Source organism: Sardina pilchardus, chromosome 21 (assembly GCF_963854185.1).
Source record: "Sardina pilchardus chromosome 21, fSarPil1.1, whole genome shotgun sequence".
NCBI classification, from domain to species: domain Eukaryota; kingdom Metazoa; phylum Chordata; class Actinopteri; order Clupeiformes; family Clupeidae; genus Sardina; species Sardina pilchardus.
In genome coordinates this window covers 22729033-22754957 of record NC_085014.1, presented here as the reverse complement: position 1 = coordinate 22754957, position 25925 = coordinate 22729033, and the positions used below count along the sequence as shown (strand labels likewise).

The 25925-nt window shown below is 43.5% G+C and overlaps 4 protein-coding genes across 4 annotated transcripts; all 4 read left to right on the top strand.

Annotated features, from left to right (window-relative positions):
* Nucleotides 1-137: 137 nt before the first annotated feature.
* Nucleotides 138-2670, top strand: LOC134068588 (protocadherin gamma-A11-like). Its single transcript, XM_062524271.1, has 3 exons — nt 138-231; nt 583-2147; nt 2653-2670. The coding sequence occupies exons 1-3, from the start codon at nt 138-140 to the stop codon at nt 2668-2670; spliced, it is 1677 nt and encodes a 558-aa protein (XP_062380255.1).
* A 675-nt stretch (nt 2671-3345) lies between these two features.
* On the top strand, nt 3346-5855 carry LOC134068450 (protocadherin beta-15). The gene has a single exon (XM_062524069.1). The coding sequence runs from the start codon at nt 3363-3365 to the stop codon at nt 5787-5789; it is 2427 nt and encodes an 808-aa protein (XP_062380053.1). The 5' UTR covers nt 3346-3362; the 3' UTR covers nt 5790-5855.
* Nucleotides 5856-13954: 8099 nt separating this feature from the next.
* On the top strand, nt 13955-19223 carry LOC134068587 (protocadherin beta-4-like). Its single transcript, XM_062524269.1, has 3 exons — nt 13955-14344; nt 15632-16393; nt 19107-19223. Exons 1-3 carry the CDS (start codon nt 13955-13957, stop codon nt 19221-19223), a joined length of 1269 nt encoding a protein of 422 aa, XP_062380253.1.
* A 760-nt stretch (nt 19224-19983) lies between these two features.
* Nucleotides 19984-25831, top strand: LOC134068586 (protocadherin gamma-B1-like). Its single transcript, XM_062524268.1, has 3 exons — nt 19984-20356; nt 23916-24685; nt 25808-25831. Exons 1-3 carry the CDS (start codon nt 19984-19986, stop codon nt 25829-25831), a joined length of 1167 nt encoding a protein of 388 aa, XP_062380252.1.
* Nucleotides 25832-25925: the final 94 nt, after the last annotated feature.

Genomic DNA, 25925 nt, shown 5'->3' with positions numbered 1-25925 from the left:
TCTTGGTGTCTGAGAATCTGCGGATTCTGTTTTGGTCCTGTTAGAAAATGGAGCACAAAGGATTTGCGTTGGTTTTCGCACTGGTTTGCCTTGCATCGAGTGCATACGGAGACGTAAGCTACTCTTTTCCAGAGGAGATGAAAGGTGGATCTGTAATTGGAAATATAGCGAAGGATCTTGGACTAGATGCGAACCGGTTGTCTGCTCGTAAGGCGCGCATTGACGCCGAAGGTAAACGACGTTATTGCGACATAAATATGAGAACTGGGGACTTGACTGTAAATGACCGAGTCGATCGAGAGGAGCTGTGTTCTGATACGATAACGTGTCAACTTAGATACGAACTGATGCTTGAGAGTCCGTTAGAACTTCACAGAATTACTCTTCAAATTCAAGATATTAATGACAATGTTCCCATATTCCCAAAAGATGTAATCAAATTAGAAATTAGGGAGTCTGCTGTGAAAGGATCCCGCTATCGCGTGAACGAGGCGCACGATGCAGATGTGGGGCAAAACGCAGTCCAATCCTACACCTTACAGAGAAATGAACATTTTCTTTTGGCTGTGTCTCCCAGTTCAGACGGGGGTAAAAATGTCGAGCTAGTGTTAGATAAAGAGCTTGATCGCGAAAAGGAGCAGGAGGTGAAATTAATTCTCACCGCGGCAGACGGCGGGTCTCCTCCCCGATCAGGCTCCGTAGAAATACACGTTACGGTGCTAGATGCGAATGATAATTCTCCTCTGTTTAGTCAGTCTGTGTATCGAGTCAGTTTGCCAGAGAACTCCCCTTTAGACACATTAGTTGTTAAAGTGAGTGCTACGGACGCAGACGAAGGGCCCAATGGAGACGTAACCTATGAATTTAGCCGTATATCTAATAAGGCAAGAAAGGTTCTTTCATTAGACCCAACCACTGGCGAGATTAAGGTAATAGGACCAATTGACTTTGAAGAGGAGACACGATACGAATTACGCATCGAAGCCAAAGACGGGTTTGGCCTCTCCACAGACAGTAAAGTGATCATAGAGATATCTGATGTAAATGACAATGCCCCTGTGATTCTTCTGAAAAGTTTAAGTGATCCAGTGTCCGAGAGCGCACCGCCTGGTACTGAGGTGGGCATCATAAACGTGCAGGACAGAGACTCTGAGAAGAACAGACAGGTCCGCTGCTCAATACAGCACGACGTTCCGTTTAAACTAGTGCCATCCATGAAAAATTATTATTCTCTGGTGACAACAAGTGAGCTGGACCGAGAAACGTTGTCGGCGTACAATATTACAATAACAGCTACTGACGAAGGTTCCCCACCCCTGTCGTCCTTTAAAGACGTGCAGTTATCAGTAGCCGATGTCAACGACAATCCGCCAAAGTTTGAGCACCAGACTCTTAGTGCGCACGTGACGGAAAATAATAAGCCGGGGTCCTCCTTGTGTTCAGTTACAGCAACGGACCCCGATTGGAGGCAGAATGGCACAGTAACGTACTCACTTTCTGCTGGTGAAGTCCATGGCTTTCCGGTGTCCTCGTTATTATCCATAAATGGAGACACAGGTGTCATTCATGCTGTTAGGTCTTTCGATTACGAGCAGTTCCGAAGTTTTAACGTTCAAGTTGTAGCACGAGACAACGGCTCTCCTCCCCTAAGCAGTAATGTAACCGTCGGTGTTTTTATATCAGACGAGAATGACAACTCCCCGCAGATATTATATCCCGCCCCGGATGGAAACTCCTTCATGACTGAAATGGTGCCCAAAACTGTACAAGCAAACTCTTTAGTCTCCAAAGTGATTGCAGTTGACGCTGATTCTGGGCAGAACGCATGGCTTTCGTTTCACATTGTGAAGGCCACTGATCCTGGACTGTTCACAATCAGTCTCCACAGTGGAGAGATCAAGACGCTGAGAGATATCTCGGAATCTGATGTTATGAAACAGACTCTAGTTGTTGCTGTGAGGGATAACGGAAAACCTGTTCTCTCTGCAACCTGCACCATGTATTTACTTATTTCTGATAACTTGGCTGAAGTTCCTGAACTGAAGGACATGTCCTTTGATGAAAGCAATTCGAAGCTCACTTCCTATCTGATCATTGCGCTTGTGTCTGTCTGCACAATTTTCTTTGCTTTTATCGTGGTGGCTTTTGCAACCAGATTTTGCCATAGAAGAAAACCAAGAATGTTGTTCGACGGCGCTGTTGCTATTCCGAGCGCATATATTTCACCAAATTACGCAGACGGCGCAGGGACTTTACGCAGTTCATATAATTATGATGGATACCTGACAACGGGTTCGCGCACCAGCGATTTCAAGTTTGTTGGATCTTATAGTGAAACCACCTTACCAGCTGACCAAACTTTGAAAAGGTCAACTCTCTCTGTACTTCAGCCAGAGAGACCATATAACGATACCATGGTGCCATCTGAGGTATGTTTTCCCCCATAATTTACAAACACGTTTTTGAACAATTCTCAATTCAACACATTCATTCATTCCTCGTCCCAAAGTGTCATTGTGTTCCATTTGGATATCGTTTCCTGTTCACATACTTGTCAAAATATGATGTTGTTGTTATTTGTTCGTTTAGACTCTGGGTGACGCTCTCTAACTTTACTCAATGCTTTATCATCCACATGCCCTCATGCCCCAGATTTGCCAGCGAGGATAAACGGGGAGGGGGGGCAGTATGAGTGTGAGAGAAAGGCAGGGGAACGAGGGCTAGAATAGAGAGTGTCTATGAGCGTGCGCGCGTGTGTGTGTGTGATAGAGAGAGGAGGGGTGTGAGAGAGAGAGGAAGGATGTGTGCGTTTGTGTGTGTGTGTGTGTGTGTGTGTGTGAGAGAGAGAGAGAGAGAGAGAGAGAGAGAGAGAGAGTGTGTGTGTGTGTGTGAGATGGAGAGAGAGACGTTATGGAAGAGAGAGAGAGAGAGATAGAGAGAGAGTGTGTGTGTGTGTGCGTGTGTGTGTGAGAGAGAGAGAGAGGGAGAGAGACGTTATGGTAGAGAGAGAGAGAGAGAGAGAGAGATAGAGAGAGAGAGAGAGAGAGAGTGTGTGTGTGTGTGTGTAGTCTCGTGCGCGCTCGCGTTTTGGCGCTGGAGGCGGAGAGAGTTCGTGCTACATAGGCGCAGAGAGAAATTGAAGCTGACAGTAGCAGAGCAGAGTTTGACTCATTCTGTTCGAGATGCAGAGTGGGGCAGGACTGCAAACGATGATTTCCGTGCACGGTTTATAAACTATTAATGTGGAAAATAGAAAAGATCTTAAGTTTCTTCCTTATTTCGATGTTTGATTCATTTTTGTCGCCATGATTCTTCATCAGAATCATTTAGCCGTCGATGGAAAGCGATGCGCAAAACCAGCAATGCTGCTTTATTTTTTCATATTTATTCCATTCGTCAGTGTAGTGCTCGGTGAAGTCCGTTATTCTATTCCCGAGGAAATGAAGGTCGGCTCCGTCATCGGTAACTTGGCACGGGATTTGGGACTGGACATCGCTGAATTGGTGAGGCGCAAAGCCCGTGTTGTGGCTGAGGGAAGCCGACAGTATTGTGAGTTAAACACATTAACGGGAGCTTTGCTGGTCAGCGAGAGAATGGACCGCGAGGAGCTGTGCGCACAGGCGGCTGTTTGTGTCGTTCAGTTTCAACTGCTGCTCGAAAACCCGCTCAAAGTGTACAGTCTTATTTTGGAAGTGCAAGACATCAACGACAACAGCCCCGTGTTCGCCAATGGAGAGATCGAACTCGAACTAGTCGAGTCGACTATTTTGGGAAGACGGTTCCCATTGGAGAGCGCTCGGGACCCCGACATGGGAACCAATACGATTAAGCATTACAGGCTCAGCCAAAATGACTACTTTGCCTTAGAAATGAATAAACAAGTTAATGCCAATGCCTACCCAGAACTGGTTCTTAAAAAACCGCTGGACCGGGAGACCCAATCGGACTATTATTTGACTATCAGTGGAGTTGACGGAGGAAATCCACCACGATCTGGAACTGCTTCGATTCACATTCACGTGCTGGATGCAAACGACAATGTTCCCGTTTTTAGCCAGAGAGTTTACAAAGCGTCTATAGCGGAAAATTCACCCCCAGGCACGTTGGTGACGAAAATAAACGCCACAGATCTGGATGACGGTGTTTATGGAGAAGTAACGTATTCATTCAGTCACGTGTCGGACAAAACTCGAGGGGTTGTTGAAATTGACCCTGTCACGGGGGAGGTGAGGGTTATCGGCTTAATGGATTATGAAGACGTGAGTGTCCACGAGTTAGACGTCCAGGCTAAAGATGGCGGTGGTCAGTCCTCTCACTGTAAACTCATTATTGATGTTGTTGACTTGAATGACAATTCGCCCGTGATATCTGTAAAATCAGCTTCCTCCTCTGTGCCTGAAGATGCCTTACCGGGAACTATGGTTGCATTATTGAACGTGTACGACCAAGACACTGGGACAAGCGGCCGTGTCACTTGCGATATAACAGACAATGTCCCATTTAGACTCGTATCAGAGGTGAAAAATTATTTCATGCTTGTGACAGACGACATTTTGGACAGAGAAACACATGCAGCCTTTAATATTACAATAACTGCTGTGGATTCTGGGTCTCCCCCTTTATATAGCAGCAAAGTGATCCCTATAACCGTCTCAGATGTAAATGACAATGCACCTGTTTTTTCCCAAAAATTGTATACTGTGGATATCCCTGAAAACAGGCCTCAGGGCACACCGGTCATCAGAGTCACAGCGCAGGACAAGGACTCTGGTTCCAACGCTAAAATTCATTATGCACTGCGTCTGGAAGCCGATCCTGTGACCGCTTCTCTGCTCTCCATCAACTCCGAGACAGGGGACATTTTCACCTCTCGTCCCTTTGATTACGAGACGGCGAGCCACTTCCAGATAACCGTCAGCGCACGAGATGCGGGGAGTCCACCGCTGACCAGTACGTGCACGGTCAGGGTTTTTGTCAGCGACCAAAACGACAACGCCCCCGTGATTCTGTACCCTGTCCAGTCCTCCAGCTTCGTCGCCGAGGACCGCGTACCGCTGGCAGCCCCGAGAGGTTACCTGGTCACCAAGGTGGTCGCCGTGGACGCGGACGCTGGCCACAACGCCTGGCTCTCCTATCGCATCGTCAAGGCCACTCAGCCCAACCTGTTCTCAGTGGGACTCCACTGCGGCGAGATAAGGACCCAGCGGCCATTTTTTGAGGATGACGAAATCAAGCAGACCCTGGAGATCTTGGTGGAGGACAACGGCCCGGAGTCTCTGACCGCCACGGCCACTGTGAACATCGCCATCGGCGACGGCCTGCCCGTGGTGGACGAGCTGTCCGACTTCGCCCCCGATGAGTCAGCCCCGAACGACGACTTGATTTTCTACTTGATCATCGCGCTGGCCTCCGTGTCCGGCCTGTTCCTCGTGCTGGTCAGCTCGGTGATCTACGTCAAGCTGTGCCGGCGCAGCCTGTACCGGGGCGCCTCGTCCAACCTGCCCGTCTTCCCGCCCACCTACGGCCCGCCGCACTACTCGGACGTCAGCCGCTGGGGCACGCTGGACAACGACTCGCGCTACAACTCCTTCCTGACCACCGGCTCCTGGCGCGGCGACTTCCGCTTCAGCTCCGGCTCCGGCGGGCCCCTGGACTACGACACCATGACCAAGAGGAGCCTGCCGCCCCTGAAAAACGAGTCCCTCGTGCGCCTGACCGCCGAGAACGCGGCCAGCCTCAAGGCCAACCCCCGCCGGCTGTCGCGGCTCTCGGTGCCACACAAAATCTAGTGCTAGGGGTCAGACCGTAACCCCTCGCCCACACACCAGCACACTGACCAGTTAGAGAAGGTGATATGATTCACATATATCACTGTAGGGTAGGCCCCTGTCAAGCTAAAGTGAATTAAAAGGGACAGAACCACCTGTCCTGGTGTATCAGAGTCACTAGTTTGAACTGACTGTGCACACGGATTCGTTTGTTTGAGAGCTGTGTAGGCCCTGGTCACAGTTGTGGCTGACCAAGAGGTTGTGGAATATATTTTTCTTACACCGTGGGTTATTTCAAAAGGGATGTAATCTGATTTTGTATGGAATAGTGTAAATGAACACAACACCACATTGCTTCAAACACAACATTTGGCGTAAATGTTCTTCGGTTTGCTCTTGCACCTAATGGTACTTTTCTGTAGGCCTATTTTCCTTGTCAGTGCATGGGCTGTGTTTTTCTTTTGAGATCATGTACTGACCGTGCTCTATCTGTGCTCACTTAAACTTATGCTTACTTGTTGTATAATATTCTTAAGTTAAGGAAGTGTTATATACGGTAGCAGAAGCCTTTGTAGCGCTTCACGACTGCATTCTGTTCTGCTTTGTGTTTGAGTTGTTTGGGTTGGAATGATGTGAAGGCCTGTTTATCTCTCTCTTGCTGGGTTTGAGACTGTACATAAGACATGGAGATCCGTCCTGGCTGTGATCACTGCCTCGTGCCCCCTCTGTGTGGGATTAACTGTGGTGTTTTCAAGGCATGTTCCCTCCCTTCATTCTCTCTCTCTCTCTCTCTCCTCTCTCTCTCTCTCTTTCTTTCTCTCTGTCTCTTTCTCTCTGTCTGTCGCTTTAGCTGTTTTTTTTTTCTTTTTTCATAGCAGCGGTAATGAGTGCTTAACAGCACAAACATCTGTGCTCCTTCTCTTGGCCAACACGAGGCACAAGCGGGAGGATTAGACAGAGAAATGCTCAGTCTGTGATTCTCGCTTGCTTGCCCATTCACACACATACACACACACACACACAAAGACAGAAACACAGACACACACACCACATGTAAAGACAAAGATGAGCATTTATACTTTATGTATTAACTTGCTGTGGTTTTGCACATAATCTATCTCTATATCTTCAATTCCAAGTGTTCTTTCTTTTGATTAATATTTATTCAGCAGGAACTCAATCTTACAAACGCGCACGCGTGCGTGCGCACTCACACTCTTCTACATGAAGACACCATTCTGTCGAGCCTCTTATTTGTTCCGCCATATTTCAACTTGCTGTTGTTGTGCTTTTAATCTATCAGTGTATCAAAGACTTCAACTGTCCTTCTGTTAGTTGACGTTTGGTTGTACATCTTAAGGTTTTTTTCAGTGATGTGGAACAAGAAGAAATTAGATTGGTTGAGCTAGTTTTTGTTCCTCCACCTCATACTGCCTGTCAATAAACACTTTATTAGACCTATTTTGATCACTCACTCCACATTGTTTCTCTCTGTTGAAATAATAATAAAAAAAAAGCTATTTGTAAATGTTATTTTTTTCCTGAGTGATTTGTGTTTCGCTTGACCTCGGTGGCGATGTGGCATGTGTTTGGGGCCTTTTCAGCGCTGCGAGTGTGGAGGGGGGACAACAGTCCCTCTAGCTCCCACTTCTCCCTCACTTGGCTGAAGCCAACTAAAAATATCACTTGAAGCGGTGAAATTGCTCGGAAAGCATGCTGATGTGTCCTCGCTGCTCACTCGCCTTGGTAAACACGCTGACATATTTAATCGTGGATGCCTATGGAGTGTAATCCTATCATGGCTACCTCTTCATCTATGCAACGATCATTACAATATGGAACGATCCTGTGTGTATTTCATTTAAAATGTCTTTGTTCACAATACTGATCTCCATAGACATTAATAGAGAATGTGGGTTATACATACTGTAGGTGAGGTCTGTTCATCTGCTCAGAATGCCGGTGGGGACGCAGGTGTATCAAAGCCCTCCAAAAGAAGCGACTAACCGAGAGAGCCTTTGAGCTCACACAGAAGGACGTGGATAACGTCAGTCGTACTGCCAGATCCAGTAAGCGCTTGTATTACGATGTGCTGGAAAACTTAGCAATTCTGTGGCGAAACACAACAAAGTCATATCAGGACTCTACCTGGGTTATTTAGGGTGAAGAAGAAAAAAATGGGCTTTGCACTCATGCATTCACTTACTTTCATGTTCACCTTTAATCTCCTTCCATGGGCATAAATGAAAAACAAAATCCCTCTATCCAAAACTCTTTAGCTCAGGATTTGTTTTTCTGTACTAAAGATCCATGCAGCGCAGCCTTTGTTTGGAGACTTCAGATGTTCAACACTTGCTTTATTACAAAGCTGATATCAGATATGTTCTAGGCCATGGGCTTAAGACTACACATTCATGCTTATGATGATATTCCCACCAATAAATGTAAATGCACTGAAATCCACACCGTTTACATGGAATGCCAGTCTATGAAAATTATTTTATTTATTTTATTATTATTATTATTATTATTATTATTATTATTTATTAATGAAACATTTCATGTTTTGGTCAGGCGGTTTAAATGGAAAATATGTCACTTTCTCGTTCCATGCATGACCTGACCATCAACAAAATCTAGTGACGAAAAGACTTATCATTTCTGAAATCAGTTCACTCAGTCCAAAGCTCTAAATGTGGCTCTCAGACTAATGGGAATATCATCAGCCAGTGAGGCCCGTGCACTCATGGCATCTGGCACACAGGTAAGAGGAGCCCCATGTGATGTGCTTTGCACTTGACCTCCTTCATCATGTAGGGGAAGGTTTTTTTTTATAAGAGGATAGATAGTGTGTGAATTGTGTGTTATAATTGAATGGTGATAACTGACCACTTCTAACAGTCTTCACTGTGATCATGGCCTCCTTCACTGCTGTGGACAGTGCTTGCTGAGTCTTGTATGTCTGAGTGAACATGTGTTTATTAGCAAACATAAGCTGCGGTGTGCTTTTTGAGACTAAGAGAAGGCACATATCAGGCTGTGATGTGTGTGTGTGTGTGTGTGTGTGTGTGTGTGTGTGTGTGTGTGTGTGTGTGTGTGTGTGTGTGTGTGTGTGTGTGCACCTCGGCCTCTGCAGAGGTGCATTGTGACTGATGTCGAGTGACTGTATCAGTATGCTAATGTGAGTATGACAACAGAGAGGTGCATTCTCTGTGTATTGCTGTCCTTCTGCTATCCTCAGCTTCTGCAGAGCTATCGCGCATAATATCTAGCAGAAATGCATCTCAATTTGCATTCTGACATGATTGTGGAAATGCTACACAACGGTTGCAGTCTCCGGTTGATCTTCCTCTTGTGTGCGTGTACACAGCAGAGTCACAGATTACTGCTTTGGTGGTGTGCTTGAGTCACAGTGAGTCTCTGTATCCAGGCCAGCCACTGTATGCTAATTCCCATGTTAACCCATGTGTGGTTAAGTAATGGCTGTAGGCAGGCCTACTTTTGGTCGGAAGAGCTGTCATGATGAGGGAAAAAATAGCAGTTCAAGCACAGATTCATGCTGCTATCGCAGCTCATACTTTGTGTACTGTTGTTGTTGGTAGTATGATTGTGTATTGTTGTATGTTTGGGAAAGGTTGTTTGTTTGCCTACAATGTTTTTTTTCTGCAGTGTATGATGCATTATGCCATTTCATCTGTGATGATGCATTCCATTATGATGTCATTGCATCTTTATTATTAGAATGGAATGTTTCCATGGTTTCACTAATGTTGTCTTTTTCCTTCTCTCCCTCTCTCACTCTCTCCTTCACCTGGCCCTGAATGGACATCTATTTTGCCCTCTCATTGGTTAAAGGTAAGAGACATAAATCGATCTACCTTTCTATCTACCTACTGTACCTCTCTATCTATCCATCAATCCATTGTAATGCCTAACTATGTACACATACACTGTATTCAAACATTACCAAATGATATGTGAAAGCTTCGCTTGCTTCACAGTGCAGGCAGTAGAGTTGCACTGAGCTATACAAAACACTGCCCTTGTTGCCATGTCATACTCCATCTTGTGGCGATATGTGAAACAGACACAGCGATTGAGCACCAGAGGGATAAACAGAGCGTGAGACAGTGACACATGCCTTTGAGTGTGTGTGTGTGTGTGTGTGTGTGTGTGTGTCTCTCTCTCTCTCTCTCTCTCGCTCTCTCTCTCTCTGTCTCTCTCTCTCCCTCCCTCTCCCTCTCTTGTCTTTGTGAGTGTTTGTGTGTGTGTGTGTGTGTGTGAGTGAGTGAGTGTGCGTGTGTGTGTGCATGTGTGTGTGCGTGCGCGCGTGCATGTCTTGCCTTCGAAACAGTCACAGGGGGTGACACAACGGGTCAGCGTCTGCACGTGCACATTGACCAGCATCGAGCGGGCCCAGTTTTGGGCCTTACTCAACTCCAGCAGGCCACCTTGTTGTGCAGAGACAGAGGCACTGCTGAATAATGTACAGTCATCACACTGGGTGCATCAGCTGGAGGCCCCTCAAATGCAAATGCTGCTGAGGCTGAGGCTGAGGCTGAGCCCCCCCCCCACACCCCTCTCTGTTTTACACTGCAGCAGAAAAGGGTGCTGCAGAAGCACCACTGTCCTTAGTGTGCTTTCATTCTGAATATTTTTTAAATTCGGTAAAATAGGCCAGAAGTACTCCTATCCTCTAGTCATGTTATTGACCAATGAATGCGGTAGTGAGTTCCTATCTAAGGTCTCCTCTATACTGTAGCTTGGATGTAATTCCCTAGCTGTAACTGCATCTTGGATAAAAGCATCAGCTACATGAATATGTAAATGTAGAAGTCAGCAAGAGCGAGAAAGAATAAATAATAAATAAATAAACAGGCTAACTTTTGATACAGAGTAAACTTTTGCGGTGCCGTGTTTGTCAATATTGAGCAGCACTGCACATTGCAGCAGTTAAGAATATATAATTGAGTGTAGGCCTAGTATTTAGAGTGGTTTGTAGGGGAGGTCTGAAATGGGAGAGGTTGGTGTTGCACAGCTCTGCACCCTCGCAGGCCAGTGGCCTTTTTAGTGGTGCATGGGCATATTGTGCTTGATTGTGCACACCTGAGACTCTGGATAAAAGTGGTGCTGTTTGCCTCCGGAAGGGGGGTGGGTGGGTGGGGGGGGGGGGGGGGTACTTGTGTTCTCAAAACGAGCTCAACATGCCCTCCTTCGTGCTTGCTTTGATATTCATCCCCTAAATTTGAAGTTAAATTATTAATTAACTGAAATGACGCCTCTATTTTTAATCTCTGTTGTCTGTCCCCATTTTATATTGCAACCATAACATGAACCTAACTTTGCTGTTTTGTCTGTATTGTATTTGGTGATTATCCTGGGTAGCTGGGTAGCTGGGTAGGCTTTGATCCACTAAAGGATTGTATTGTATTTGGTGATTATCCTGGGTGGCTGGGTGACTTTGATCCCCTGGAGAGAGTGGCACTGAGTGGACTTTATCTCTGGTCTGCTGTCTGCTGACCAGTTAAGCAAAGCTGGCTCAAGCCCGGTAGCTCACACCTGGAGGTTGTTATTTTTAGGAAAGGTTGAGAGGTGCTTACACCTAAACCAGTGATACAGATTGAAGAGTCTCAAACTGGCCTTTCAATATAAATGTAGTCCCTTAAAAAGAACTGCACTACTTTTATCTGTGGTTTTAGAGGAATTGTTTGCATTCATTCATATGCAGGAAATGCAATATTCTGGACGTGAAAAATAAATAACTATAAGTCAATGAATCTAATCACTGCAGTTATTTTTGGAATGGGTTACTTTGGAGTGACTTTTTTTGTATAGATGGCTCTTTTGGTTTTTTTTGGCTGGTGTGCTCCATATTTTCATAGTCCTATATGTTGTCCTGTGAGTTTTCACTTGCATCAGCATGCTGTTTGATCGTTGTCCAGGTGACTTTCACAAGTCTCTTTGTAGCATACTGTGGCATATGCGGCATTTTCCCTCCCCGCAGATTTCCAAATTGAATTATTCATCTAGTGAAATATCACCCCTATTTTTGCCAGTCTTGTAGATCAGCATTCATGTCTGCTTAGCCTTAAGTGTTGGTGAGGTGAGCGTGTGCTGTGACCTTTATAGTGTTGTGGAGACGCCAGGCTGCTCTCAGTGGATCATGTGTGGGTGTTGCTAGGCAGAGTGAAGGCAGTAGCTATGTGTGTGTGTGTGCTGGTGAGCCTGGCGAGTCATGATCAGTATGTTATGGGTCTGTCTTCCCACCTTTTGATTGGCCACTGGCCTAGAGCTTATGCTTCACTGATTTTTTTTGGAAATGTCCATAACTTGCGGTGGGATAGGGCTGCCGTGTGTGAGTCTGTAAGTGTGGAAGATCAAAGACTGCCTGGGACTGCAGAAGGGCTTTGTGGTCCTTTTTAAAGGCTGCTGGAGGAACTCTTTTAAGTCGGGAAGTGTGACGCCCTCTATGCCCCCACTGACCACACAGTGGCAGGGCTTACTGCCTTAGGGTGCTGCATGCAGGGGCATAACTGGGTGCGCTGTGGCTGTGCACACCTGAGAGAGACTGTGTGGACAGAAATAGTGCTGTTTGCCTGCAGAGAGAGGAGAGGCTTGTATCCTCACCACACTTGAGGCTTGAGCTCACCATGCCCTCCTTTGTGCTTCTTTTGACATTCATCCCCCTAAATTAATTTAATTTCAGTTCAATTATTTACTGAAATAAAAGCCGTTGTCTGTCTCAATTTGATGGCGTGGCCCAGGAGCCGGGGCTGGAGCGCTCGTGATGAATAACTCAGTTCAGCTCGGCTCAGCTCTGCTCAAAGCATTTTTTTTTCCTGATAGCAAAATTTGGGTCACTGTTCTTATGAGATGGCATACTGAAATTACATTTGCAGCATAATCCCAAGTCCCAAGGAGTGTGTGTGTGTGTGTGTGTCTGTGTGTGTATGAGTGTGTGTGTGTGTGTGTGTGTGTGTGAGAGAGAGAGAGAGGGAGAGAGGGAGGGAGAGGAAGGAAAGAAGGAAGGAAGAGATAAGAGAGGGATTGGGGTGAGGTGTCAGGGGTATATGGTGAAACGTGCACGCGCTTGTGTGTGCATGTGTGTGTGCGTGCATGTGAGTGTGTGTGTGTGTGTGTGTGTGTGTGTGTGTGTGTGTGTGTGTGTGCAGGTATGTGTGCATGCATGTGCGTGTACCTGTGTGTTTCTGTGGTAGTAGTGTGGTGTAAACATTATATTCAAACTGCTTTTGTGCCTTTGCGTGCAATCCATTTAATGCCCACAATGTGTGTTTAAGCATTCCGCTCCTAACACTAATAGGCTAATATTTCCGCTCTTAATACAGTTATCTTCAGCAGCATGCATGCTGACAGATCTAAGCCGTCACGCAGAGCAGAAGGCACAGTATAAATGGTGCCGTTTCGCTGACTGACTCACAGCGGTGCTATTGCACAAGAAGTCACTCTAGTATTTATGACTGAGTAAAACACAGTTTCGCATGATAACATGTTAAAATGGTACTGTAAGACATCATGATACCTCGGTTTGACGGATTTCTGCAAGCGCGACATTGTAGCCTACTAAAGCAAGTCTATTCGTTCTGTATACCATGGCAGGTTTACTCGTTCGCTGTCCATTTTCACTGTGGTGCTGAAAATGAATAAATGGGATCAGTATGTTTTGGTAAAGATAGCCTACTTCCATTGGTCAACACTACCAACAACAACAATGAATATAATAATAATAATAGGCCTAATAATAATTTCGCCAATAATGATAATAATAATAATAATAATAATAATAATAATAATAATAATAATAATAATAATAATAATGATACATGATTATCTATGTTATTTTATAATCTTTGTTCTTTTATAATGGTGATCGAAGATCACTCAGAGATATTCTAGTTTTAGACTCTGAGGGCCGCTGTTGATCAGTAAAACGTTTACAGTCCTGCGTTAAGTCTTGGCCCTCCTCTACCACAACACTCTTAAGGCCCGTGCAGACCACACAGTAAAGAAAAAAAGGCAAGACTACATTACGCAGTGCTGTGGAAGGACATAGAATAACGGTTGGGATATTTTTCTCTTAATCGTCAGCCATTCTGTGGATACAGATCGTTCAGTGAATCATGAAATTTACGCTTTTCTCAAACATCTGTGGATAAATTCTGGGGAACATGTCTTCTAAAGTGTATTATTCAAGAAAATGCAATGGAGGATGTGCGCAGTTCAGAATACAATGGCAAGTACTCGTTGTCCTTATGTGCCTTGGTAATGTCGCTGTCGGACAAATTCGTTATTCGATTCCAGAGGAAATGAAGAAAGGTTCACTGATAGGTAATGTAGCACAGGATTTTGGACTTGATGTGAAAAGGCTTCGGACGGGTCGAGCTCGTATTGTGACCGGGGAAAGTATCCAGTACACAGAGCTTAATGCAGACAAAGGGATTCTGGTTGTGAGCGAGAGAATAGACCGAGAGCAGCTATGCGGTGATATTACTCCCTGCAGCTTCAGTTTCGAGATCATTCTAGAAAATCCTATAGAATTGCATCAAATTACCGTCGAAATTCTGGATATTAATGATAACGCTCCAGTATTTCAGAAAAACTTGGTGAGTTTTGAAATAAGCGAATCGGCAACACTCGGCTCGAGTTTTGTTTTAGAGAGTGCTGATGATCCTGATGTAGGAGTCAACGCCCTTCAAAATTATGTTCTGACTCCAAATGATAATTTCATATTGAAACAGCATTCGAATCCGGATGGCAGTAAATACGCTGAAATGATTATCCAGAAAGCATTAGACAGAGAAAAGCATCCTCGGCTGTCATTAAAACTAATCGCCGTAGATGGAGGAGATCCACAGAGGTCTGGCACAGTGCGCATCGATGTTACTGTTCTAGATGTAAATGACAATGCTCCTGTTTTTAACCAGACTATTTACAGGGCTAGTGTAAAGGAAAATGCACCTAAAGGCAGCTACATAGCAACTGTCAATGCAAGTGATGCTGATAGTGGCTCGAATGGCATTGTATCATACTCGTTTTCGAATCTGAAGGGACATCTAGTTAATATATTCAATATGGATGGAACAACTGGTGTAATATCAGTTGCCGGAAATATTGATTTTGAAAAAGATAAGCGATATGAGATAAGGGTCCAAGCGAAGGATCAGGGCGGCTTGTCCGGGACTAGTAAATTAATAATTGAAGTCGTGGACGTTAATGATAATGTACCTGTTATCAATGTCATGTCATTCTCGAGCCCCGTATCTGAAGATTCGCCACCGGGCACAACGATAGCTGTGATTAACGTCAAAGACTCTGACTCGGGACAAAATGGTCAGGTGACCTGTTCTATCGACAAACATTTGCCTTTCAGGGTAGAGTCCTCCCTCGCAAACTATTATACTGTGATAACTGAATCTGAGTTTGATCGAGAGGTATTACCGGAATACAACATAACAATAACTGCCACCGATTCTGGTTCACCTTCTCTTTCAAGTGTCACCACTTTGTGTCTGAAGGTGTCAGATGTCAATGACAACGCTCCAGTCTTTGATCGTGCTACCTACTCTGCTTATGTCCCCGAAAATAATTCACCGGGCACATCAATATTCAGGGTCAAAGCTGTGGACCCGGACTCCGGTCAAAATGCTAGGATATCATATTTGTTAACGGAGACAAGGGTAGGTGAGGCTTTGGCATCGTCATACATCTCGATTGACGCGAGTACTGGAGTTATTACCACCGTGCGCTCTTTTGATTATGAACAAATCAAACAGTTGTCATTTACTGTAAGTGCCCAAGATGGTGGCTCCCCTCCATTAAGCAGCAATGCAACAGTGAGGATCCACATCCAAGACCAGAATGACAATGCACCTCAGATCCTCTACCCGTTACAGAACGCAGGCTCTATTATGGCGGAAATTGTGCCTCGTTCAGCAGATGTGGGTTATCTCGTCACCAAAGTGGTGGCCGTTGATGTCGACTCAGGACAGAATGCTTGGCTTACATATAAATTTCAGAAGGCGACCGACAGGGCGTTGTTCGACGTTGGCACACAGAATGGAGAAATAAGAACTATACGACAGACCACTGATAAAGATGCTGTGAAGCAAAAACTGACTATTGTAGTGGAGGACAACGGGCAGCCCTCTCGCTCAGCTACAGTCAATCTTAACGTAGCAGTGGCAGACAGTTTTCCAGAGATTCTTTCGGAGTTTACTGACTTGACACCTGACAAGGAATACAATGACAATTTGACATTTTATCTGGTCCTGGCTTTAGCTGTAGTTTCGTTCCTCTTTGTAACATCATTGGTTGCCATCATATCCGTGAAGATTTACCGATGGAAGCAGTCTAACACGTACTATCAGCCAAGTCTCCCGGTTATTCCATATTATCCACCTAATTACGCGGACAGTGGAGGTGCAGGAACTCTTCACCGTGTATATAATTACGAATTGTACAACACGACAGACTCCAGAAAAAGTGATTACAAATTCTCCGGACCATGTGGTCAAAATGTTCTCGTTGTGGACCCAAGTGCCGCCAGAACCATGAGGCGTGTGGACAGCGAAAAGAACATTCTGGATGAGCCCGACTCGCCCATGGAGGTATGTAGTCATTTAATGATTTATAAGGCAAAACCCCAATATGCATCTCGTGTCATACCCAAATCATTTGTTGATCAGAAATAGGCTTTTGAAACAAGCAGCCTATTTGTGCTTGTGTTCATACTAGGTGCATTACATTACGCGTTGTATTTTGTCTTGTATACCTAGCATGGTCACATTTTAGTCATTGCAGATTTTTTTTTGTACTTGCTGCTCCTGAGTTTGGACTCTGAGCGCCGCTGTTGATCAGCGAAAACATTTCTCAGTCGTTTCACTGTCTATCACGTCAAGGCCCCTCCCTGGCTTTATACAGATAGACGACGCTCTCTTTCTGCGTTTTAGATTGAAGAAAGGAAATGCATGATACTGGATGCTCACGGCACTCGTCAAAACACATCTAACGTTTATATTTACACCGAATGAGGAGTTGTTTCTATTGCATTGAATTCCTTCTGAACATCGGAATAACTAGGTTGCATTTGCTGGTCTTTATTTTACTGGATCATGGCTGTTTTTGGGGAATATGGCGCAAAACAATGGCAAGTACTTTTTCTCCTCTGCTTTATTCTGCGTGTATCTGGACAAATCCGATATTCTATTCCAGAGGAAATGAAGAAAGGCTCACTGATAGGTAATGTTGCGCAGGATCTGGGGCTTGATTTACAAAGGCTCCGTGCGGGGAGAGCTCGCATAGTTACCGGGGACAGCATTCAGTACGCAGAGCTTAAAACAGACAAAGGGGTACTCGTCGTTAGCGAGAGAATAGACCGCGAGCAGTTGTGCGGCGATATTACGCCGTGTAGCTTCAGCTTTGAGATTATTCTGGAAAATCCGATGGAATTGCATCCTGTAACTGTAGAAATTCTAGATGAAAATGATAATGCTCCCACATTTCAAAACAAAGACTTGGTATTTGAAATCAGTGAATCGGCAACGCAAGGCTCTCGCTTTGTATTAGAGAGTGCGTATGATCCGGACGTTGGAGTCAATGCTTTACAACATTATATCCTAACGCCTAATGATAATTTTGTTTTAAAGCAGCATTCGAATCCTGATGGGAGTAAATATGCGGAGATGGTACTTCAGAAATCATTAGATAGAGAAGATCATCCTCGTCTCTCCATGAAGCTCATAGCTGTAGATGGTGGCAATCCCCAGAAATCTGGTACGGTAAATATAGATGTGACTGTACTGGATGTAAATGATAACGCACCGGTCTTTAACCAGACAGTCTACAGGGCCTCCATAATAGAAAATGCACCAAAGGGAACATATATCACTACTGTCAATGCCACCGACAAGGACAGTGGTTCAAATGGTCTTGTTTCTTACTATTTTTCTAAACTTAAGAGTAACATAGAAGATATATTCAATATTGATAAAGACACCGGCCGCATAACCGTGGTGGGCCCGATAGACCATGAAAGAGACACCAAATATGAAATAAGAATTGAAGCCAAAGACCAAGGTGGTCTAACTGATTCTAGTAAAGTAATCATTGATGTAAATGATGTCAATGACAACGCCCCAGTCATAAATGTTATGTCGTTTTCGACCACAGTCTCGGAAAATTTGCCACCAGATACAACTGTTGGTATTATTAATGTTAAAGATGTGGACTCGGCTGATAATGGCAAAGTGAGCTGTGCGCTCGAAGAAAGCCTTCCCTTTAAGATAAAGTCAACTGTAAGAAATTATTATACGCTGGTAACTGATGCAGTTTTAGATCGTGAGAAAGTGTCCAATTACAATATTACAGTTATCGCTACTGACGCGGGAAAACCTCCACTGTCTAGTAAAAATACATTTAGTCTTAAAGTCACCGATGTTAACGATAATTCACCAGTATTTCCAGAAAGGTCCTATATTGCGCATGTGCCAGAAAACAACTCCCCTGGACTTTCCATATTTACAGCCAAAGCACATGACGCTGATGAAAATCAAAACGCTAGGATTTCATACATTCTTGAAGAAACTGATATGAATGGAGCCCCAGCCTCGTCTTACGTTTCCATAAATGCAGAGAGCGGCATGATTCATGCTGTGCGCTCTTTTGATTTCGAACAAATTAAACAATTTAAAGTGACTATTAAAGCACAAGATGGAGGTTCTCCCCCACTGAGCAGCAATATGACACTTAATGTTTTCATTCAGGACCTGAATGATAACTCGCCCCAGATCCTGTATCCAATTCAGACCAGCGGTTCTCTGATAGCTGAGATGGTGCCTCGTTCAGCAGATGTGGGCTACCTCGTAACTAAAGTGGTGGCTGTTGATGTGGATTCGGGTCAAAATGCTTGGCTGTCATATAGACTGCACAAAGACTCAGACAGGCCTCTGTTTGAGGTTGGCGCACAGAATGGAGAAATAAGAACTATACGTCAAGTGACTGATAAAGATGCTGTGAAACAGAAACTCACCGTTATAGTGGAGGACAACGGACAGTCCTCTCGCTCAGCGTCAGTCAGTGTTAACGTGGTGGTGGCTGACAGTTTTCCAGAAGTGCTGTCCGAGTTCACTAACTTTACGCATGATAAGGATTACAACGAGGACCTAACTTTTTACTTAGTCTTGGCCTTGGCTGTAGTGTCATTCCTTTTTGTAACGTCATTGGTCGCGATCATAGCCGTAAAAGTGTACCGATGGAGGCAATCTCGGATGTACTTCAAATCTAATCTTCCCGTTATTCCATATTATCCCCCGCGTTACGCAGACGCTGGGGGTGCGGGAACTCTTCAACGCGTGTACAATTATGAGGTTTACAAAACAACTGATTCTAGAAAAAGTGACTGTCAGTTCGCCAGACCTGGTACTCAAAGCGTGCTTGTGATGGATCCTTTTTCTATGAGCACTATGCAGCGTGTTCAAAGTGAGAAAAACATCCTCGATGAGCCCGATTCCCCTTTGGAGGTGAGTAGGTTGGGTTTTCTTTTGTACTCTGATGTCATTTTGGCAGTCATATTACATACATCATTTGTAAAATGTATGGATATGTTTTGTGGGACATTTTGATGCAGGTGCGTTTTATGTTATATTGACTCATGTTATATCGTGGAGTGACATTTCTAAGAGATAATGGTGTATTACAAAATGTCTTGAGGAGTTTTCAGCACCACTGACGCGGACAGCGACACGCACTGTGTCTCATGCCAAATTCAATGATATTACATTCAAATTCCGCTGCTGCAGGCCAACTTTAACTGCATACATATTCATTAGGACTGAGTTATTTACTTTTGGTGGTTGTGTTTGATTAGGTTGAATTGCATTGCGTTTACTTGAAATAGAACTGCTGTCTGACATTCACGGTTTGGACTCTAAGTGCCGCTGTTGAACAAGGAAAGTAGATTCGTCATGTCTTGTCTTATGTGGCTTATGTGTTGCCCCTCCTTTACTCTCAAATAGAACGAGACCACTTTGCTTCATATAAGGTGGGGCCAGCTACAGATATACAGTTCTGCCTCTTCTGCTGTCGAAACGGAATGAGAATTGGACACATTGCGCACTGAGTAAATCTTCGTTTCTTACGGATATTCTACAAATGTCGCAGATATAAGAGGCTTTTGTGTTTCACTGGATATTGGATTATCATGTTTGGAAAGGATTCAGTGCCGTTTACGCGTGTCGGGACCTCAGGATGGTCGGTGCATTGGCAAGTACTGTTTTGTTTGTTGTGCTTGTGTCATGTCGCAAAAGGACAGATCCGATATTCTATTCCGGAGGAGATGAAGAAAGGCTCGCTAATCGGTAACGTGGCACAAGACCTCGGGCTCGATTTGAGAAGACTCCGGGAAGGTCGAGCTCGTATCGTCAGTGGGGAAAGCCTGCAGTACACAGAGCTGAAAACAGACAAAGGAATACTCGTTGTAAATGAAAGAATAGACCGAGAGCAGTTATGCGGCGACATCACGCCATGCAGCATCAGCTTCGAAATCATTCTAGAGAATCCGATGGAACTACATCGGGTTATCATCGAAATTCTCGACGTGAATGACCATTCGCCTACCTTCCAGAATGCAAACTTAAAATTCGAGATCAGTGAGTCTGCCACTCTTGGTTCACGGTTTGTATTGGAAAGTGCGGACGACCCAGACGTGGGCGTGAATGCATTACAAAAATACATCTTAACAGAAAACAATAATTTTGTCATAAAAGAACATGCAAACCCAGATGGCAGTAAATATGCCGAGATGGTTCTTCAAAATGCCTTAGATAGAGAGAAGCATCCTCGTCTGTCTCTAAAGCTAATTGCTGTGGATGGGGGGAACCCGCAGAGGTCTGGCACGGTCAGTATAGACATTACTGTGTTAGATGCGAATGATAATGCGCCTGTATTTAACCAAACAATATATAGGGGCTCTGTGATGGAAAACTCACCAAAAGGGACCTACGTCACAACCGTAAATGCATCAGACGCGGATAGTGGGTTGTATGGTCAAATAACATATTATTTTACCAAGGTGAGAGGAAATTTTGGAAATATTTTCCGTATCGACGAGAATACAGGAGCTGTGTCTGTTTTTGGCCAGATAGATTATGAGAAGGACAAGCGATATGAAATGCGAGTAGAGGCAAAAGATCAAGGTGGACTCACCGATTCTAGCAAAGTTGTCATTGAGGTAATTGATGTAAATGACAATCAGCCGATAATCAATGTCATGTCTTTTTCGAGCAGCTTGTCTGAAGATGCGCCGCCAGGCACCACTATCGCGATATTGAATGTTAAAGATTTAGACTCTGAGAAAAATGGCCTCATTACGTGTTCCATAAACAATAAAATGCCATTTAAAATTGAGTCATCACTGTCTAATTATTATAATTTGATAACTGATGCGCACTTTGATAGAGAGACTGTACAGGAATACAATATAACCGTAACTGCAACCGACTCTGGTGCTCCGCCATTGTCCAGCTCTACAAATCTACTTCTGAAAGTGTCAGATATTAATGATAACGCACCTGTTTTCGAAAGAAGCCAGTATACGGCTTATGTAACCGAGAATAACTCACCTGGTGTGTCTATATTTAATGTATTCGCAAAGGATTTAGACTGGAATCAAAACGCAAGAATATCGTATTTTTTAGAAGAAACACAAATCAGCGCATCCCCACTTTCATCCTATTTCTCAATCAACTCGGAGACAGGTGTTCTCCATGCAGTTCGGTCATTTGATTACGAACAAATCAAGCAGCTCACTTTTGTTGTGAAAGCGCAGGATGGAGGCTCTCCTCCATTAAGTAGTAATGCTACTGGGTCATTCCGTGTCAAATCAGACAAAATCCAGGAAAATGGTTGCAGCACCGACTCGGATTTTCTTCAAAGTTTGTATACACAATGTTTAGGTTCCATAACTAAAATCTGTAAAATATTTTTGTTCAATTCTATTGTTTTCATTGTCTTTTTGCCCTTGCCTTTTTACACTCTCTAAATGACCTTATCTTGGAGGCCATGTTAAGGTACTCATATCTTAAAAAGTATAATTCCTAGCCTGACTAAACTTTATAGAATGGAAGACAAGCATGTTCTCAGTAAGATTCAATGATTAAATGTTTGTACCACAGTCTCATTGGTTGTACAGAAGTCCCTAGTTTCTGGAAAAACATGCAAAAAAAGTGATATTGAGGGTCTCAAAACTTTTTTATTGGGACACACCTGCCATCAATGAGTCTTTTCTATAGAAATATAATCCTTTGTTAATGTTGTCCCAAAATGTGAAGTCTCCAAATCATTTGAATTTGACAATAATAAGGATAAAACAAGGCTTGTTTGTATTTTTGTGTCATTTTCATGCAGCTGAAAAGCTATGTGGGGTAGGTAGTAGGATCATGAAAATCTATGTGGAAATAGAAAAGTATATGGACATGTAGTGTGTAAAGTTCTAATATTGCATCCAAGCCCCGTTCACAGAATAAATGCATGTAGTTACAGGTGTTTTGGTAACACCAGAATAAACATTTACAATAAAAAAAAAGGGAAGTTTGGCACCCCCCTCTGGCGAAACAGTAGCATTTTGCTACTTTTACAAGGCATTAACTCCGGTAGCTATTTGAATGGAATGGAAAGGCTATATTTTACTTCTCGTATTCAAAAAGAAGCAGAAATTCCTAATACCTTGAAATGGAAAAGGATACCAAATCCACCGAATTATGTACTTGAAATTATGTTTTAACGATTAATCTAAAATAGGCCTTTCATTGGTTGGTGGCTGTGAAGTTCTCAAAGGCCATTTGAATATCTTCATACGTCTTACACTGTTCAGAATGCCACTCAGGCACCGCAGCATGATGTGCAGGTAGGGCAATATGTGTCTATGATGGAAAATGGTGGGTAGGGTATGCCTTGGAGAAGTCAGAGGAGCTGGAGGACTACAAGGTCAAATTCCTGCACCCCAGTGGACCAGCTGCCATTCATGTGCTGTGTGCTGTGCCAGCCCCAGCCACTACCAGGACAGGACGGCAGTACGTATGAGGATATTCAGATGGCCTTTGAGAACTTCACAGCCACCAACTAATGAAAGGCCTATTTTAGATTAATGGTTAAAACATAATTTCAAGTACATCATTCGGTGGATTTGGCATCCTTTTCAATTTCAAGGTATTAGCTTAGTATTAGATTAGTAACAATGATTGCAAGAAAATAAATAATAAAAAATTGATCACAAAAAAAAAAAGGTATTAGGAATTTCTGCTTCTTTTTGAATACGAGAAGTAAAATATAGCCTTTCCATTCCATTCAAATAGCTACCGGAGTTAATGCCTTGTAAAAGTAGCAAAATGCTACTGTTTCGCCAGAGGGGGGTGCCAAACTTCCCTTTTTTTATTGTAAATGTTTATTCTGGTGTTACCAAAACACCTGTAACTACATGCATTTATTCTGTGAACGGGGCTTGGATGCAATATTAGAACTTTACACACTACATGTCCATATACTTTTCTATTTCCACATAGATTTTCATGATCCTACTACCTACCCCACATAGCATTTCAGTTACATGAAAATGACACAAAATACAAACATGCCTTGTTTTATTGTTATTATTGTCATGGTTATTTGTCGTGGAGACTTCAAATTGAGGGAAAACATTAATTAACTGCCGTATATGAAGAGGAAATAGTGACTGATACCAAGTGAAAAAGATAAACAGTTTTTTTAATACCCTAAATATCACACATAATGCACGTTTTTCCAAAATTGAGGGCCCTTTCGAGAGTCAAGAGACATGTAGTACAGACTTTAAATTGTTTACACATGCTTATTATGAGTTGATCTTCCACCCTAGAAAGTTTGGGGAGGCTAGGGAACATATTTGTCAAGATATTAATGCCCAGACATGGCATGTGTTTTTCAAGCTGTAAAAATGAAAGAATTTCAAGGTCAAAAAAAGATATGAAGACAGATGATTTCCACAGAAATATTTCACAGGCCTTGGTTTTAGGACCCATTGATGATATACACAAAGTTTTAACAAAATCTGAGACGGTGCAGCAACAATCTTATCTGATTTGACACGGAATGACCCTACTGTACAAATCTTAATCCGGGACCAAAATGACAACGCGCCTCAGATTTTGTACCCAGTGCAAACTGGTGGTTCAGTGGTGGCAGAGATTGTGCCTCGTTCAACTGATGTGGGCTACCTCGTCACTAAAGTAGTAGCTGTTGATGTGGACTCTGGACAGAATGCCTGGCTCTCATATAAACTGCTAAAAGCAACAGACAGGGCGCTCTTTGAAGTGGGCGCTCAGAATGGAGAAATAAGAACTATCAGACAAGTCACCGATAAAGATCCCGTTAAACAGAAGCTCACTGTTGTAGTGGAGGACAACGGGCAGCCAGCACGTTCAGCTTCAGTCAATGTGAATGTGGCGTTGGCCGACAGCTTTCCTGAAGTGCTCTCGGAGTTCACTGATTTTCATCAGGACAAAGAATACAACGACAACCTGACTTTTTATCTAGTCTTAGCCTTGGCTGTGGTTTCATTCCTTTTTATAACGTCTATTGTGGCTATTATATCGGTGAAAGTGTATAGATGGAGGCAGTCACGGACGTGCTATCAGTCCAGTCTCCCGGTCATTCCATACTATCCACCTCGTTACGCAGACGGCACAGGAACTCTCCAAAACGTGTACAATTATGACGTATACAGGACCACTGATTCTAGAAAAAGTGATTTTAAGTTCAGCAGACCCGATAGTCAAAATGTGTTGATAATGGACCCCAATGCTACTGCAACTATGCAGCGGATTTACAGCGAGAAAAACATCCTGGATGAGCCCGATTCACCAGAGGAGGTGAGTAATGCTGTTTTATGGACAACTGTTTGCGTTTTACATTGAATACAGACTGAATACTGGCTTATGACTTTGCTTTGTCGGGAACCTAATTTTGAACCGCTCGCTGGGTTAATCATGGTATTAAGACATTTTGAGAGTCGTTTCTGTATAGTCATAGTTATTCATATATTGGACTCTAAGTGCCGCTGTTGACTTGAAATCAATTAAGAAGTGGGCAAGGCAGTGTCTTGTGGATGACTTTGTTTGCTTAATAGTCATTTTTGAGGACTATATCACCTCGATAGCAGCAAAGTATATACTTCTTCAAATACGCGTTATTATTTAGGGGTGTTTTATCAATAGGCTAATACGTTTGTGTTGTCTTCGTGCTTTACCTAGATTGAGTGCGTTTACATGGACATTAATTATTGGTCAGTGATCATCTTCAGCACCATGGACAGCAGTTTAGGTATAGACTCTGCTCTGCACTGTTATTGGGATTTTGATTCTCTCTCACACACACTCACACACACACACACACACACACACACACACACACACACACACACACACACACACACACACACACACACACACACACACACACACACACACACACGTGTACATTTTTTTTTTAATTTAATGAGAAAGTTGAATTTAACGAGAAACTGACCTGAAAGAACATATTGTCAGTTTTGTTTATGAGACATATGGATATACTTTATCTCTTACGTTAACTATGCAGCCAGCGAGTAAGAGTTTGCCATGATGTTTGCCTAAGGTTTAACTCTTATATCTGCTCGTGCAATGATTTATATAATGTGTGTATGTGATAGTCTCCTTCTGGTTCTATAGAATGCTGCTTTTGCATTTGCATTGCATGATATCAACTATCCTCCAAATAATCCTCCAAAAACAGTGTTTATGTATAAACAATGTTTATATCTTAGTCTTTGGTAAGTGTGTTTTATTTGTCATGGCGACCGTGGCGGTTTCCTTATTGTAAATTCAAAGCTGGATATTCTAACTTTGGACTCTGAGTGCCGCTGTTGATCAGGAGAAATATTTATGGACCAGAGAAGTTGCGTCAGATATCAGTAGATCCTCCCCTAACATTGCGCTCTGTGATGTGTGAGGTAGTCTTCATTCTTTATGCGTCTCTAAAGGACTGTTCACAAGACGGAGACTACTTATCTTGGATATTTAACGATAATATTATTTTGTTTGCTAAAGGATTCTTAAGCTTTTTTCGAGGATT